The 18200-nt window shown below is 35.4% G+C and overlaps 1 protein-coding gene across 1 annotated transcript in view; it reads right to left on the bottom strand.

Moving 5' to 3' along the window:
• Positions 1-4250: 4250 nt before the first annotated feature.
• The window catches only part of NUP37 (nucleoporin 37), a 40787-nt gene continuing 26837 nt past the window's right edge, over positions 4251-18200 (bottom strand). Inside the window, exons 6-10 of the mRNA XM_060112113.1 lie at positions 13989-14079; positions 7634-7815; positions 7102-7152; positions 4980-5073; positions 4251-4498 (exon numbers count right to left, since the gene is read on the bottom strand). Coding sequence (XP_059968096.1) covers positions 4385-4498; positions 4980-5073; positions 7102-7152; positions 7634-7815; positions 13989-14079 — 532 coding nt within the window. The 3' untranslated portion in view covers positions 4251-4384. The remainder of the gene's footprint in view (positions 4499-4979; positions 5074-7101; positions 7153-7633; positions 7816-13988; positions 14080-18200) is intronic.

Here is an 18200-nt window from a genome sequence, read left to right as displayed (position 1 = left end):
AATCAGCCCTACAGAACATTTAGTGAAGTATTTAAAATTCCAGAGAGTCTAAATCTTAATGGGAACCCCCCGGCCCCTTTTTTGTAGGCTGGAAACCAAAGTGAATTAAGCTATTATACAATTATTATGATAAAATATACGTGAGTTATTTTATCTGTAATAAGTAAACATCTAGTTTTCATTAGTACTAGTGGAAGAAAGAACCAGCAATTAACCAAAGAAGCATTAAAGGAAGAAAAGATGGTAGACAGTTCTTTAAAAAATAACTTATATTGGTCTGGTTTAAACTTAGTCAACTAAGAAATTCATTTCTTACAGTAATAGTTTAAGTAAAAATGAACCAAAATGAACTACTCTGTTTAGACAGTTCCTACCTGCTTTATCACCACAGTATAATTTATCATTAGTTGCCTCTGGCTTATTTTAGAGGTTAGTTGTCTGTGGCTTATTTCCTTTATACACTGTCTCAAAAACAGAGATTTCCTAAAACAGGATTAGAAAGCTCTTCTTGAGATGGTTGCAGAGATTAACCTTAATTTTGGCCAAAGTCTAATCTTGTCTGGATTTGGCTCAGTGATAAGACAACAGCTGTGTTTATAAGAAAGATCAAAGTTTTGTGTTTAACCACCATTAGAAGCGAAGACACCAGCAGCATTTATTGTCTTTTACTACAAAGGAAGGAAATAGGCACTCAACTCAATATAGCACTAAAAAATGCAGTTGGTAGAAATGCTTATTTCGTACATCTTTAAATCTATTGGGTTACTCAAATTGTTTGCAAAGGCTGGGAAACCTGGTGGCCTCCCCTTTCACTTACCATTGTTCATATGGATTTTATAAGCTCATATAAGTATGACAAGTCCCAAGGTAGTGTATTCTGTTAAAAGTTAGTGGAGAAGGCAAACAACTTTATAACAAAGACATGAGTTAAACAAAAATAAGCTCATCCAAAGAAATTTCCAGGCAAATGTAACTTGATCCTCATAAGGGCAACAATTGTTTTTACTAAGGTAGTTCAAAGAACAGCTGAAAAGGTCAGCAAGAAGATTCAATGCTTTCGATTTCCCATGAAGTCTGTGTCCATGCATGCAAAAGAAACTGGTTATGTTGAGTTTGAGTAATGGATATGTCATCAAATGTGTATTCGATTTTGTTTTTGTGAAATGAGATCCTCAAAGCTGATATCCTAATTATTTTGTTGTGTTACTGTGCTTAGTGAACAAATGGTTGCTATAAATTAAAGCCATGTTAATAATAACAAAACTTCTACCTATGTTTTATATGGCATATTTCTTTAAATGTATAATTAGAAACAAATGTTAGCTGTTTTGAAATTCTTTTCCAATGCCTTGTTAAAAATAAATGTTTTTGAATGAGCAAGGTGTTAGATTAAAGAAACAGAGTGTTCTCTCCTGTCCCTGTTGTTGAGCATACCAACAGCTTAATAAAGATATACTGGAACAGAATGCTGCTTCTGAGGACCTGACCAGGCTCTTACCAGGAATATGTGGAAATGGACCATCATAATGGTCATTTTTACTTTAAAATATTTTATTTGGGCCCAGAACTAAGGGTATTACTGGTATGGTCTAAAGTTGGGTTAAACTGAGTTTAATTTTTTGAGCTACAGAAAAATATGGGGAATAATTTGGAGCAAATAACTTTTTCTCTCTTCAGAAATTAGTCTTGGGCACAATACTGTCTCATAACTTCCCAATCAGCATTTCTGGGATAATGTCAGATTTTGGACAATTACAAAAAACCAGACACAAATGTGCAAACCAGATTTCAATTTCTTCTCCACTGACATGAGATTTAAAACAGCAACAGGAACATTTCTAGGTCAGTGTCAATATGTAGTCACAAATTACCAAAGTAAAACAAATTGGCGAGCATGGGTGTGCGATTTTGTGTTTTTGGCATGGGAGAGACATTGAAATATTCACAACATACAAGCCAAATCATAAAAATAAAATGAGACTTATGATCCCATCATTTTGAAAGAGTAGATTTAGTTCTGACATCTTGCAGATTTGTGATATCCTGACTTTTGCTTCAACAGTCCTAAATAACACAAGTTTTAGAACATAAGCACAACATTTTTTTCTTTCTAAAATGTTTGTAAGTGAAGCAATCCTGAGGAAAACGATTTCAACAGAAGAAAAACCTCTTAGGCATATTTATAAACAAACAAGGAAAAACTAAAACACACAAACATACACACAATCAGATCTCATACTATTTATCAGGAATTAGAAGTGATGACCAATAATTACATCCCCATTAAACATTTCCTCCTGTTTCAGTCTAATTTAAACATAGTTAACTAAGAACAAACTTTACTAAGGAAGAAGAATATCATTATACCATTTAAGATAATTGAACACACTAAAGTTTAGCAACAAAGTAGAAGCTGGAAAATCATCAGATAGCCTATATGTGAGATCTAAAGAAAGGAAGGTTAGAATTCTCAATGCTTACGCAGTATAAAATGTATACCACTCCTGAAACTAAGAGCTAAAGACATTCCTCTCATTTCTTGAGACTGTCTTATCTCAGAGTCACATTAATTTACAAATGTAACCACCATTTTCTCTCTTTGAGGGTAACACTTCCTGCCTCTCTTTGGCATAATTGTATTTACAGTTTTTTTTCCCATTTGTCCCCTAAGACAGTAGCTCCACTGGGTAATTTCATCAGACAACTTTTATAAACCTTTTTCCAGAAGATTTCCTAGATACCCAAATAGCCGAGCCCCAACATACTCCCTTCTCCAATCTCCACTCCTAAGCCCACTCAATTCCTAAGTCAGCTTTTCTAAGTATAAGACAATTTTCAAAAAAAAAAAAAAGACAATTTTCAAATATACTGGCCCAATTTGTCACTTTTGAAATACACCCTGAAATGACAAATTCTTACAAATTCTTTGCCCCTTCTTGATGCTTTTAGGGTTCTCTGTCCCATCACAGAGACTGTTAAAGGGAACGACGTCAAAAGTCCCTCACCTTTGCCTTAAGTTCAAAATCTGCTTATGAAGGGGTAAAAGAAAATATTTTTTAATATTTGGTAATAGTATTTTACTGTATTAAATACTTAACTCGGGAATTGCTATGCTGTACAATATTTCATCTGTAATTTAACACACACAACAGTTTATACCAAACATTTACATGATTACAAAATTTTACTAAATTAAAAAAAAATTACCTGCAGCAATTCCGTAGCTCTTAAAGATAATTTTGATTTCATAAGATACTTATTTAAGACATCTTATGAATAGAAAACTTGAGTAAAAAATATTTATTGGCATTATTAAAAATAAATTTCCAGTTCTTCAAAAACAAGAACTATCCATCTCTGAAAAAATTAATAATACATACAAATCCCTGAACTGTGAGAGACATATTAGGTATTTTCATTCACCTTCACTTAATCCTCACAGTAACTTCATGAGACAGTGATTCATATCTCCATTTTACAGCATGAAATGCAACTTCAGAGAGGGCATTAACTGGCATGAATGCAGAGTTTGTAGAAATTTATTTAGCTCTATTATACTCTTCTGATTAGATCATGATGTGACATGGCTGTCTTACACAATGTTTACTTCAATGATCTTGAGGAGAGTGAATATAGTTCTACTGCCACTAGGTGCCATCTCAAAAACATTTAAGTTTGGTAAGAATGGTGAAGATTTATAAAAGGCGGAGGCTGTTAAAGGTATTAAATCATAAGTTATTTTTCAAGGTAAGCTTTATCCCATATACCAGATGTTCTGAGAACGCTGAGAGGTCAGTCAAAAGGAATTTGCGTATAGTAAATAAATAGGGTTGAGTTACATAATGAGTCACATTTTAAAGAAACTGAGAATCATTTCTTATATTAAATTGAATAATCATCCTTTATAATTACTGAGGAAGTTTTAATAAGACCCCTACATATATAGGTTGCTAACAAAAATGCATATACATTCATCCCCACATATACATTCAACTATTTCCAGAGTAACACCGAAAGGAGAGACCTTTTTTTTCTTTTGTAAATGTTTGTGTCTTTGAGAATTAGGAAAACAGTATGTATTTAAGGTATAGAAGATAGGATACACTTTGGAAAGTCCTGTGATAAAGTCAAAAGCATTATGTTTCCTTAATCATCTCTTTTCTAGAGCTGCTGAGTCAACTGTAGTCTTAAAGATGACTAAAAAAAAAATACACAGAATAGAGTAGGAAAATAATTTTTCAAACCATCAACATTTTATTTAAAAAAAGCAACAATTGGAACATTTCTAGATCTTACAGTATATATTTGATACAAAAATAAGGAATTCTCCAAAATATGTACTAAAAATACAGTTTTATGGATCTAGGTACACAGAAAATTTATTTTACATTTCAGTCACCCAAAATAACAGCTTGTGGTCTCCTCCGATTGCGCATAGTGGGAGAGTTCTATGCCAGGAAAGGCCAGATCCAACAGCTACAGAACCAACGAGGATGGGCTACAGAATATGTGAAGAATTAAAGAAGCTCAATACATTACCGACATTAATAAATAAAAACTACCCTTCAAAAATAAGAAATGCATTGAAAATTCACCTTTTTTTATAGTGGAAACAGAATTAAAAAATGTGTTCCCTCATAGGTGAAATACACATTAGAAGGATACAAATAATCTATGAATAATTGGTGCAGTCCAGACTCAAACATTTTTGCAGTCTAAACCAACCAAGCAAGCAAAATTATTACATTTAAATGAAGAAGGAAATAGAAGAAATAAAATGTTTCTTACATGAATATTGGCAAAAAGCCTGTTACCACTGGTGATTTAAACATCAAAAAATGCTTTCTCTTTCCAATTTAAGCAGGTAATAGATATTCATAAATGTTTTAGTTACACATTACAAATCTGGGGGGCTATAAGGAGAAAAGTAGAAAACACAAATTTAAAACCACATATGCCACCAAACATCTCCACATTACCTGAGGGTGTCCTAAATGATGAATTTGAAACTGGCTTGCCATTTTGCCAGGATAACCAGTGGTTGCAAACAAGTTTTCATTAATTGTGGACCACCTAAGAAAAGACAAAGGATGAAAAGCAGTACAGAATCCTACAGACAACTATACGCTTTTCTAAGATTGGCTATTTCTTTTTATACAAAAATGATAATTTTATAACACAAAATTTGATAATATGGCTTTACAATCAGACTGGGAATTCCAGGGAAGTTAGCTATAAATATTTTCTCATTCTGTGAATATTTATTAAGTGCTTATCATGTGCCACTTTGTTAAATTACAAAGTTACACAAGGTTAGCAGTTCCTTTCTTACAATGAAAAGGCTGGCAGTATGATGGGAGATACAAATAAGGAATCAGACAGATAGAAAATATTTCACAGTACATTAAAAAAAAACCCATACATTTAATGTTCTTATTGACATTTGTTTTAAAATTAGTGATAAACTTATGAGTTTAAACTCCTTGGAATGATGTAAACACCTGGAATATATAGATGTTTAAATATTCAAGTATTAAGGCATCACAGATATTGGAATATAATGAATGATCAAGTGTTAATGGACCTCCAGCAACAAGCCCAGCACCATAATAAGTGCAGTAGGGGAGGTACAAGGGGGAAAAAAAAAGATTCCTTGACAAAAAACAAACAAACAAAAGCCCCACTAAAGTCTAGTTATTATTTTAATGTGTGGCAGACATTATGAGTTGCTTGTCCAACAGCCAGCCATTCTGCCTTTTTTCTGTGCTAACTGAACCCCAACTACGTTCTGGCACAGTGTATCTAACCCCAAGGGATGAGACACAACTGGTGTAAGGCAAAGATAGCAATCCCCAATAAAAGGGGTTCTCCTTCATCTCCTCTTATTTTGGACAATGTGGTATGAGGCTACGGTGCCTGGAACTCTGGCAGTCATCTTGTGACTGGGAAGCAAGAAGCCAAAGCCTGTCATTGAGGATGGCAGAGGGAAAGGTCTGAACTCTTAATGGCATCAGTGAGCTACTAAACCAATCCTCAGGCCACCTCCTCCAGACTTAGGTACCATAGTTCGTTGATTTTCTTTTTAGCAACTGGAAGAAAAATGTTTAAAACTGAAGTATAGTTGATTTACAGTATCGTGCTAGTTTCAGGGGTACAGAACGGTGATCCAGTTACAAATACATATATGTATATAAGTATTTCTTTCCCTTATAAGTTATTACAAAATATTGAGTATAGTTCTCTATGCTATATAGTAGGTCCTTGTTGGTTACCTATTTTATATATAGTACTGTGTATGTGTTAATCCCAAACTCCTAATTTATCCCTCCCCCACACCCCTTTCCCCTTTGGTAACCACAAGTTTGTTTTCTATGTCTGTGAATCTAAAGTTTGTTTGATTTTAAAACGTGTATTTGCTCACATCTCTGAAATCAGGATGCATCTTATAATCTATGGCATTCTTACATTTAGTTGAATATATTTTTTTCTTAGGAATACATAAAATAATAGCGTCCCCAGGTTCTACAGTTTTATTGGGGTTATTTTAGATTTGATGAAATACAGTATATAATAAATGTTCTACTGACTTTAGTCTCTGTTAGTAAATTTTCCTGAGGCCAAAAGCACCCTAATGACTACACTATACAATGCAGTATTACATACGAATGAATGAAAAAGAACGAGTACATTAATTTACAAGGAAAAAAGGTCACAGATATATAATATCCAGTGTGTTCTCATTTAAAGAACAACAACGTAGTTCATATGCATAAACGTGGGTCCATCTACATTTTACGTCTTTATCAGCACAAAAAATAAGAAAGCATATGGTCCAAATTGTTGAGGTGGCATGGCAACATTTTGTATTTTATAAAAATTTTCAAAGAAAATATTGGAAAACAATCTCTCACCCAGACCAAAAGACAAAAGCAAAGACTTAGTTAGGAAAGTAAAACATCCATTTATAAAAGAATCAGAGAAAAAGAAAAAAATCAGTGCAAAGGAGAGGACTGGGAAAGTATTCCAGGAGTTGGTGCAGCATGAGCAAACTAGCCAAATTCAGAAAATGAAATTATAACCCCAACAAAAATGGTACATTACCTGAATAAGCAGGCTCGATCCATGTGGACAGGTCTCTTATCTTGAGGGTAACTAAAAGATAATATTTTATGTTTTATGAATTACGTGTTGGTCTTAAGTAGAGGGACTTAAATTAAGGTTTAAAAAGTATTTTCTCTTTAAAGAACACAATGCCCAAGGTATGTAAACTGTGGCAAAATTCCAAATAAGCACTGAATTAAAATAGCTGAGATATCATAAAGACATAAACATGATTTAGAACCATTGCAGAACACCATCATTCAACAGGGGCAGTGTTTTTTCTTCTTTTTTTTAACATAAGTAAACACTGCTCAGATCAAAGATCTCCTCTGCCATTTTTCTTTGTTATTCTCAAAGTAAATCTGTAAAAGCCATCTCTGTTACATAAAAGCCCATAGCTCTGGCCCTTCTACAGGAAAGACTTGTTTTTGCTCTATAGTGTGGCCCAGGCATAGAAGAGTGGGTCAATGGATCATATAGCAATAGTGACTGATTTTTTGGTAAGTAATAGATAAATATACTAAGGAAGTACCTGGACCGAGTAATATCCCAAATTAACCAATCATTCCCTGCAACAGCTCCAACTTTGAAGGTGTTTTTTAAGCACCAGTGTGCTGACATTAATGGCATCTGTTCTGATTCAAGAGATAAAATAGCCTGTTGAGCCAAAAGATCATAAAACCGAATTGTTCCATTCTTCTCTGCAACCATCAACTGTAAGACAGAAAAATAAAGAAAATTCAACCACCTAATTTACTAACCACCTAATTTACTAAATCTGAGAAGGAGGCAGAGATTCAATGTCGTACATATAGTAAAATGTAAACATTTGCATATATTACAAATTGGAGATCAAATGCAAAGGAAATAAGACAAGCCTAGGTAAAATCTCATAGAAAATGGGCAAAAGACAGACATAAGAAAATTGGATACAATTTTAAATGATTATGTATGGTCACCAGGAAGAAGAGATCAGCCTAAAGATTCATTCTGGATAAATTATACATACATACACATAAACACACACACACAGACACACACACACACACGAGTTATTCACAGTAGGTAAGGTTCTATAAAGTTGCTGCAAACACTGAATTAGTGGGTATCAAACCACTGATCCTAAAGGAAATTAAAGGGTCAGTTCTATGAGTTTCTGATCACATTTTGGTCAACTGATCAATACATAATCTTGTGTTTAAAGATGTCTTATTTAATATATATTTATTCATTGACACAGAACTCACAGGCAGCAGCACTGTAACTCATGCCTGAACAAAGCTTACCTAACACGTATTTTCTCCATAAGGCATATCACAGCCTTCCTGCACCTAGAAACACTAAGTAGCTCTTTAGCAGTGTGCTTGGGGGCCATTTTACACAGTGAAAGAAACTGCCAACATAAAGCATAAAAATGTGGCACTCAATAGACTATGAATAGGATACTTGTTTACAGTATGAGAGCTAAAACAAGAAGGCAGAGTACTGCCTTATTCAGCCTTAGCTGGGAATGTGCACATTAGCCAACTCAAATTTTTTGTTGCTCTGTGCATGTCTGTGACTGTCAAAGTGTGACGGTATTGATTTTGGGGTTACAAATAAATTTTAGTGAGTAGGCAAATTTGCAAGTGTGGAATCTGTGGATAATGAAGATCTACTGTATACACACGTATATATAAAACACTATGCTACGTTCAACAGAAGTCCACGGTAAAAGACATGATCCTGGATCTCAAGAAACTTTCCATCTAGAGAAGAGAATTATGAAAAAAAACCTGATCATAATTTTAGGCGAAATACAGTGGGATGCAAAAGAAGCAGTGATTATTTAGAACATGGGTAGTCTTTCAAATTAGGGGATTCTTAAAAGAAAAGGTGGAATTTAAAACTATTCTCGGAGGGCTTCCCTGGTGGCGCAGTGGTTGAGAGTCCACCTGCCCATGCAGAGGACACGGGTTCGTGCCCTGGTCCGGGAAGATCCCACATGCCGCGGAGCGGCTAGGCCCGTGAGCCATGGCCACTAAGCCTGCGCGTCCGGAGCCTGTGCTCTGCAACGGGAGAGGCCACAGCAGTGAGAGGCCCGCGTACTGCAAAAAAAAAAAAAAAAACTATTCTCGGGACTTCCCTGGTGGTCCAGTGGTTAGGACTTCGCCTTGCAACGCAGGGAGTGCAGGTTAGATCCGGGTTGAGGAGCTAAGATCCCACGTGCCTCGGGGCCAAAGAACCAATAGACGAAACAGAAGCAATATTGTAACAAATTCAATAAAGACTTTAAAAAAATGGTCCAATTCAAAAAATCTTTAAAAAAATAAATAAAACTATTCTCAATAACAGGAAGTCTATGACAAATATACAACAAAAACAAGTGCAACATTGAGCTTTACATGCCCTGCCTTATTTAATCCTCGTAACCACTATCTGAGGAAATTGCTATCATTAATCCCATTTTTCAGAAAGGAGACTGAGGTGCAGAGTGATTAAAGTAACTTGTTGAAGATCTCACCACTAGCCTGTGGCAGAGCCTGGATTTGAACTCAGGTCTGAACCCAGGTCTAACTACAGTGCACATGTTCCTTACTACAAGCCTAGATTATCAAGATTGGTAAGTGGCCTGGTGTGCTATGTATAGTCAAGGGTGGGGAAGGACGGGAAATGGGAGGAGACCAAGGAAGACTTACTTGGACATAGTAAAAATACTTGAGCCTTTGAGCCTGTCTATAAAAATCTTGAGAATTTCAGGTATAACTTATGAACGATGGAAGGGCCAAGCCAGGAGAGCCAATAAAGCATGGCAGCTTACGAGTGCAGCTTCTTCAGTCAGGCTACCTGTTTCCGCTCTCAGGAACTATAAGATCTTGAGCACACAGGGCTAATACAGTATCTGCTTCATAGGGCTGTTGGGGAGGATGGTACCAGTTAATACAGTTGACCCTTGAATAAGGTGGGGAGAGCCTTAGGGCAACTGACCCTTTGCACTGTTGAAAATCTGTATATAACTTATAGTTGGCCCTCTGTATCTGCGGTTCCTCCCTAGCCATGGTTCCTGCATCTGCAGTTTCAATCAACCAAAGATCATTTAGTACTGTAGTATTTACTGCTGAAAAAAAATCTGTGTAGAAGTGGATCTGTGTAGTTCAAATCCATGTTGTTCAAGGGTCAACTGTACATGTTAAAGCGTTTAGAACTGCTTTAGCACAGAGTAGGCACTCAAAAAACATTAGCTATTATAGTTTGAAGTCAGATTGAAAACTACTTTCTAGCAAAAAAAATTTATTTTGGTTATTTACTGTTTCTAAAACTGTGCTCAATGGTGACTTTTTTGTTGTTGTTGTTGCTGTTGAAAGAGCAGGTAGAGTAAAAAAAAGTTACTTTTTTAAGTTTCAGAATTGCTGGATCTAAAAACATTACAGGGGAATTCTTCTTGTAGGACTTCTCAGAACCATAAACAGTAATTTGTACTGACTTTTCACAGGGGAAATATCTCAAATAGCTAGAAACACTGTAGCACTTGAATCAGACTGAGGCCAAATCTGTGACTGTGTGATCTAGGGCAAATTAATCTTTTGGTGCTTCAGTTTTCTTACCTACAAAACAGATAGAATAATGCTACCAACCTGAGAATATTTGTGAAATTATATGAGAGAACTTACATGAAGTACTCAGCACAGCTTCTGGCACTGAGAAAGCCTTCAACAAATGTTGATTGTTACACCTCATTTCATTTAGCGGCTCTAACCTCTTTTCTCTTAGAGTCAGAGAAAAGGATGTCCTCAGTCCCAACTCTCTGATCCCATGACATCCTAAATGCTTGCTTCTGTTATTACTACCTGCTGAAATCCTAGCTCCAACTGTGGTTTATTGGATTTAAGAGCTTCGCTTCTACAGATCTTCTGACTTTTGTAACTTGATGATGATGATGATGATGTATCACCACGCGCCTTGTGGGATCCCCGACCGGGGATCAAACCCAGGCCCCGGGAGTGAAAGTGCTGAGTCCTAACCACTGGACTGCCAGGGAATTCCCTATAACTTTATGATTAAATGCTAGTGTTTGCTTTGTGCTTTCCACATTACATGGCTCTTTTGTGTACTTTATATCTCACAAGATTATCGTAAGAATTTTATGATATAGGTGATCATGGACCCATCTCTTTCTTCTCTGGCTCCCTCATTCTCATCAAGACCAAGCATAACAGAACAAAATTCTGGGCTTCATCTGATATGGCAGACCAATGAGAACCACTAGATTGTTTCAGTAGTAATAACAGTGTCAACAACGACAAGCAGCTGAAATTGACAGTGTGCTTATTATGTATCAGGTTTTCTTTTAAGGACTTTATAAGTGTTCACTCATTTAATCTTCATGAGCTTCCATTTTACAAGATGAGGAACTGAAGGTAGTGACTGAAAGAGGTTTTGTAACTTGTCAGAGATCATACAGCTAGTAACTGGTAAAACTGGGATTTGACTCCAGGTAGTTAACTCAAGAGTCCATACCTTTAACTGCTACTCTGTGTTGCCTTTCTGTAATTTTAGGTTTTTGAGTTTAGTAGTGACACGATGAAACTGATATTTAAATATCAGTCTAACTAAAGTAGGCAAGAAGAATCAGATTGAAGAGCCAAAGATTTTAGAAACAAGGATTGGCAAGGATGACTTGTGAGAATAGAAAGGTGAGGAATACACATTAATGACCAAGAGGAATGTATTGTAGTGACAGTGGAGAAAAACTTAAAAGACCTGGAAACATTTGCATATAGGAAAGGAAGATACCAAAGATGATTTCAGGATATTGAGTTGATGTGATTTAGAGCAGGGACTTCCCAACATTCTGAAGTCATGGAAACAAGAAAAAAAAGAGATGGGGTGGGGTGAAATTTCAGTGTTACATAGAAGAATAATAGAAATTAACTTAAAGCATACGGAAGAAAGGGATCTCAAATAACCATAAATTAAGATATAAGTTTTGGGATAGAGGTTATAATAAACATCCTCATTTCTCAACTAGGTCACAGTTTTTGGGTTTTTTTTTTAGGTCACAGTTTTTAAAAAGTAGCCTATGATATTTAAACATGGTAATATTAACATTTTGGTAGATTCCTTGATTATGCTTCAAGTAGACTCACTGCTACAGGGGAGAAATCTAGACATAAAATTTAGGACCTGGATTCAGAAATAACATTTACTTACACATGGAAATAATCCCTATATATGTAATATGAATATATTAGAAAACTGTGCTCATGTACACATACAGAATATAATTCTACTGATAAATTATCCAACAGGCCTGAAACAAGTTTTCATGGAATCCCAGAGAACACACTTATGTAGTCTGGGACATCTTGGCTCAGGGTTATCTTGAAGGCTGTGAGCAGATGGGATTAAAACTTATGTCATCATTCTACTTAACAAGATTTTGATTCCAACACTTAAAATCTGTGTAACTGTATGTACGTTTTTTCTTACTTATAAGTCAGTGTGTAACTCAATGACAAGGACTTTATTCATTCCTTTATCCTCTATTATAATAAAGGGTATAATGTGGGTGAGAACTACCCCTTACAACAATTTACAAATACGTGGTTAAAGAAGAGTTAGCAGTGGAGGAAGAAAAAGGGAATATACGTGCATAGATGCTTAAGGGGACTAGAATAATGCAGCTTTAAAGACGAAGTGAGCAGGGTTTCAAGGCAGAAGTGATCAATAGTGTAAAAAGCTGCCTTGAGACTAAGAATGGAAGAAAAGCCCATTGGATTTGTTAAAAATGTCACTGATGACTTCTGAGAGAGTAGAGGAGACCGAATAAGATTAAAGAGTTAGATCAAGGGATAGGGAAAGAGGAACTGAAGTTAAGAGGTGTAAGTGATGGGTTCAAATATTCAGAAATAAAAGGTGTGAAGAAGATAGACTAAAAAGGGGAAACAGAACGTAATGGTTAAGAACAAGACATATGGAGGAGGTTGCTTGGGTACACATGGCAATTTTTCCAGTTAGTAGTTGTGTGAACTTGGGCAAGTTACTTAACTTCTCTGAGCTTTGGTTTCCTTATCTGTAAAATGAGATCATCACATTACCCATCTCATAAGGTTGCCATGTGGGTTAAATGGCCTAACTTAATATGAAATGCTGACAATGAGCCAAGCATATACAGGTACTATGTAAGTTTCTGCCATGATTAATCAAGGTTACCTTTTTGTGCAAGTATGAGGACAGAAAAGAGTCACGGAGAAGTATGAAGACATTAGAGGGCTATGAAAAGCAGGATGCCTAAGAACTAACGTGAACTCTAGACAGCAGAAGGACTAACTTTAAGAAGATGAACGTGGCAACTTCTTAGATCCTAGGGAAGGATAAAATAGAGCAATGCCCAAGAGAAGATACTGGCAAATGAGAGAACTCTTGGTGAATGGCTCCTATCTTCTCAATGAAATTAAATTAAGGTCAATTGATAATAACTCACCGTGTATTTTTGAATTTTAGAAAGCTTTACTATGAATAGGAATTGAACATCACTGCAGCTAGGTCAAATTTGCCTTATGCCACTGATGCTTTCTGTTTACACACTATGGCTAATAGCATGGATTTAACTTTTTTTAAACAAATACTGCTTACTAGTTAGTCTAGGCATTAGTTTTTATATTATAACCTATCAGAGGGCATGAAAAGTGTACTGTGAATAAATGCCATTTATAGATGATGGTTGTCAAATAAAAACTTAATTGCAGAGAACTTTTAAGGTTCTAGATTAATCCAAATGCATTTGTGCCAATTAAGAGTCTCTGAGGTGGAAAAAGTCATTGATTTTTCTCCTCTATGTGTGCAAGTATTACACATGTATATGTCTTTTCAGCTTGACAGAAGAAAGCTAAGTTATAAATAATAACCTTAAAACTTTCCTCAGGATGCCAGCACACACTCATTCCAGGGGAATGAAGAACAAAATGAGCTGTCTGTATTCCTTCCAAGTTCCAAATCCTAATAAAAGAATAGGAGTAGAATGTTAAAGTTTTGATAATTACTAAAAAAATGAAATTTCTATAAATTTATTCAAAGCTATCAACTAGAGATTACAGGGTAGACACCTGTATTTAAAGCATATCCTTTAAAGAAAATTATAACAAAATTATAATTATTTTAGAATATGTAAAAGTAGTATGAAGAATTTAAGTTTTATCACACTCAATAATGGAAAAACAGTCACATGCATTTTCTCTCTAATTAATCTAATACAGCAACACTGTAACACAGTAACCAAATTAAATTATTCATGAACTCTTATTTTGTGGACAGGATCTTGAAGTTTCTAAGTCACTAATCAGGTTGCATTCCAACTTCAGCAGTCACTTCGATTAACAATAATTTCTACCAGGGGTGCTTAAAACATACACCTGTACCCCCCTCCCTTACCCCAGTGCTCCCATTTTAAAAATAGCATATAAAGAAGCTAGTATGAAGTGATGTGAATTTAGGGAGATAGTAATTTCCCAGTTGCTTATTCCTTCTGCCTTTGAGTTCCCATGCCAGGGGCTACTTCTTATCTTTTACCTTTTCTGATCTGGCTCACTCTCCCAGTTCTTCTCAAAAGGGGCCTTGATTGCTAGCTACCAGATTAAAGGATAGAAGGGCTGAAGGAACAAGCACCTGGCTCCTCCTACTCTCCCTCTCCTCAATACTTACAAATCCATAGTAACAACAACCAACCTACGCAAGTTCTGTCTCAATCTTTTTTCCCATACCCAGAGTGGAGATCAACATTCAGAAGTCTCAGTGATGGCTCTGTTGTGAGAAGTCCTATTCCCCAACCAGACTGCTCATTTCTAGCTCATTCTTCACACTCAGCTATTGTTACATCTCACTGGTACAGAGTGTGGCACAGAGTTAGCATGGCAGGAGACAGAAGGTGATGGGTGGCTGGCAAAGTGCCCACACAGTCTGGTCCTTAAGAACCAAATGCATTCATTAGAATGCCCTGGACTTTTTCTTCTAGGTTTTATAGTTCATATCTCATTAGGGACCATAAAACAATTTCAAGAAACTTAGAGAATGTGTTTTTAAAGTTGAGGCAAACTTTTATTTCAAAGAAAGAAGACATATTTATTGGACAATGCCACTACTATTCTGTGCCAAACCACATCATTTAAAAATTTTTTCCTTTTTATAGAAATTACAGGATCTCCAATCTTGAAATATCCTAGTTACATGTAAACTAACAAAGGTGTTTTTAAAAATGATTATCTACTTGATTAAATAATTTAGCAGCATACACTTTTATCTGTATTTACTATACAGGGAGACAATTACAATTTAATTGAAGAGGGGAATCACATTTACCATGGGTTTATTCAATTGTGTTTCACTTCCCACAATAAATAAGATTATTAGTTATGGCAACTGAATATTTCTTTCTTCTCTATTGCCTTTTACATAATAAAGTGCTGGGCTAGCGTATATTTTACCCCTTTTGAAACAGCAGAAATTTGTCTTGCATATTCAGTGAATCCCATGAGAGAATGGTTTAAAGGCTCCATTCTTTTGATCTTATTCTAACATGTATTTGATTTTTGTTTGTTATTATAGTGAATAAATACATACAGAATATTTTCATGATTTTTTCCTTTTCAAATGAAGGAAACCAAAGACATTTAAAAAAACATGGATAAAGATATTCTATAAAACAGGTCAATTAATGAAGTATATTCTTGTCCAATGAGCCAAATTTTAGTCTAATTTTTAAACAGTACTTAACCTGACCAGAACCTGACATATATTTTTGGGGAAAAAAAACCCAAACACAAACCACCAACAGAAACTGATTTAAAAATGAGGAGGGTAATCCAAATTACTTTCCAGGACTAGGATAAAATGATTTACAGCTTATAATTATATGCTTATTATATAATTTTCAGCAGTTGCATGATCCAAGTACTAAATACACAAAATACAACAAATTGGGCTGAAAAGAGTTATCATAACTAAATTAGCTACAGATGGTACACTTTAAGTTGTTAAGTCTTATTTCCCTTTTTGATAGATTCCATAATTAAGCTCTTCTTAAATCCTTTTGTGGAGCTCAACTTATTTTCCTGTGTCTTTACTGCATGTCTCATCTAGTTAATATTAGTTCCATCAGATGAAGTCACATTCCTCTTTTTTTGATACATTTTTTGCAGTATACCATATATAATAAAAATACACAAATCTGAAGCATACAGCTCAAAGAGAATACACTTGAAGAAAGCACCCAAATTAAGATAGTATTTCCAGAACTCCAGAAGTCATCTGTGCTTCCTTCCAGTCCTATTTCCTTGACTTCTCACAAAAAGTACCTGCCATCCTGACTTCTAACACCATAGCTTACATCTGCTGGTTTGGAACATCATAAAGATGGAATCCTATGGAAAATACTATGGAATGTATTTTCTTGGTCTGGCATCTTTCTTTTTTAATATATTAAAAAATTTTTTTAAATTTATTTTTGGCTTTGTTGGGTCTTCGTTGCTGCACGCGGGCTTTCTCTCTAGTTGTGGTGAGCAGGGGCTACTCTTTGTTGCGGTATGCGGGCTTCTCATTGCGGTGGCTTCTCTTTGTTGCAGAGCACGGGCTCTAGGTGTGTGGGCTTCAGTAGTTGTGGCACATGGGCTCAGCAGTTGTGGTGCACGGGCTTAGCTGCTCCACGGCATGTGGGATCTTCCCGGACCAGGGATTGAACCCATGTTCCCTGCATTGGCAGGTGGATTCTTAACCACTGCGCCACCAGGGAAGTCCCAGCATCTTTCACTCATCATTAAATCTTGTGAAATTTACCAACACTGTTGCATGTTGTATTTTGTTCATTTTCACTGCTGTACATAGTAGTACATTAATTAAGTACACTGCCATGTGTTTACCCATTCTACTGTTGACAGACATTTAGGTTGTTTCTAATTTATGGTCATACCAATAATCCTGTACATGTCTTTTAGTGAATATAGGCACCCACACACCATTCCCCCCCCTTACACAGACACACGCCCACATCTCCCCACCCTCTACCTCCACCTGCTGGGTAACTGCTAGGCGTGAAATTGCTGGATTATAGCTTACAGATATGTTCAACATTAGCAGGTACTGTGAAATAGGTTTCCAGACTGGCTGTACCTCATTTATCTTTTTTTTTTCATATTTCTTTTTAATCACCAACTGAAAAAGTCTAAACTTTCTTTGACAAATTTTCTGACAAAACAATCTTAAAAGTATCATTTGTCCTAATGGCAAAAGGCACAACTTTTCAGTTGGGCTTATTTGTAAGGCTGATTTCTCAAATTATCCCCCTTTTTTCTTGCATTTTAGTTATTTTCATGTATCTGTGTATGAAAAAATTTCCATCTGTTTTAAAAAGTACTTAACACAATGTATAGTAAAGACTCTTAATTGACCTCCTTCCGACAGACTCCTTTTTCTCTTTGCATAACTGACAAGAACAAGAAGGTTACTTTCTAATAGCTCACCTGTGCATTTGTTGTAGGCTTACCTCGAGGGAATATGGGTTTTTTGCTTAGTGAACTGCTGTTTGTAAGTGATGTAAACCCATGCTTATTAGTGTAATTACATAGTTAATATTATATAAGCTGACGATATAAATGTGAAAGAGCTGTTTCAATGGAACTAAGTTGATGGCAACCAAATAAAGGTAAGTTTCTAAATGAAAAAAAAAGCTCTTAAATTAGGTATGCATGAGAGTTATAAAAACAAGTAAAATAAAAATCTAGATATATTTGAATTACTACTGCTTAGCAAATGTTTTCATTGTAGACACTAGGTGTGGTTCAGGCAAAAAAGAGGTCTAATGCAAATCAATGGACTCATAACTTAAGAAAAACAACAAGCCTAGGTCTAATATCAAAAGACTGGCAAACTGGCAAATTTTCATAGACACATTATATATTAAGATAAGGTAGGTAGACATTCCTTTAAAATGAGTTCCTGAGTTTGCTGACTTTTTCGTTAATCTAAGGAACTACTGGTTTGGACCATGTCAGATAAGAGAGTTTCTACTGTAACAGGAAAAAAAAATCATAAATTCACATTTTCATATTTCCAAATTTATTGCTAGTATA

This window comes from Mesoplodon densirostris, chromosome 11 (genome assembly GCF_025265405.1).
Source record: "Mesoplodon densirostris isolate mMesDen1 chromosome 11, mMesDen1 primary haplotype, whole genome shotgun sequence".
In the NCBI taxonomy this organism is placed as follows: Eukaryota; Metazoa; Chordata; class Mammalia; order Artiodactyla; family Ziphiidae; genus Mesoplodon; species Mesoplodon densirostris.
The sequence above is the reverse complement of the archived record's forward strand: the minus strand, read 5'-3'. Positions and strand labels throughout refer to the sequence as shown.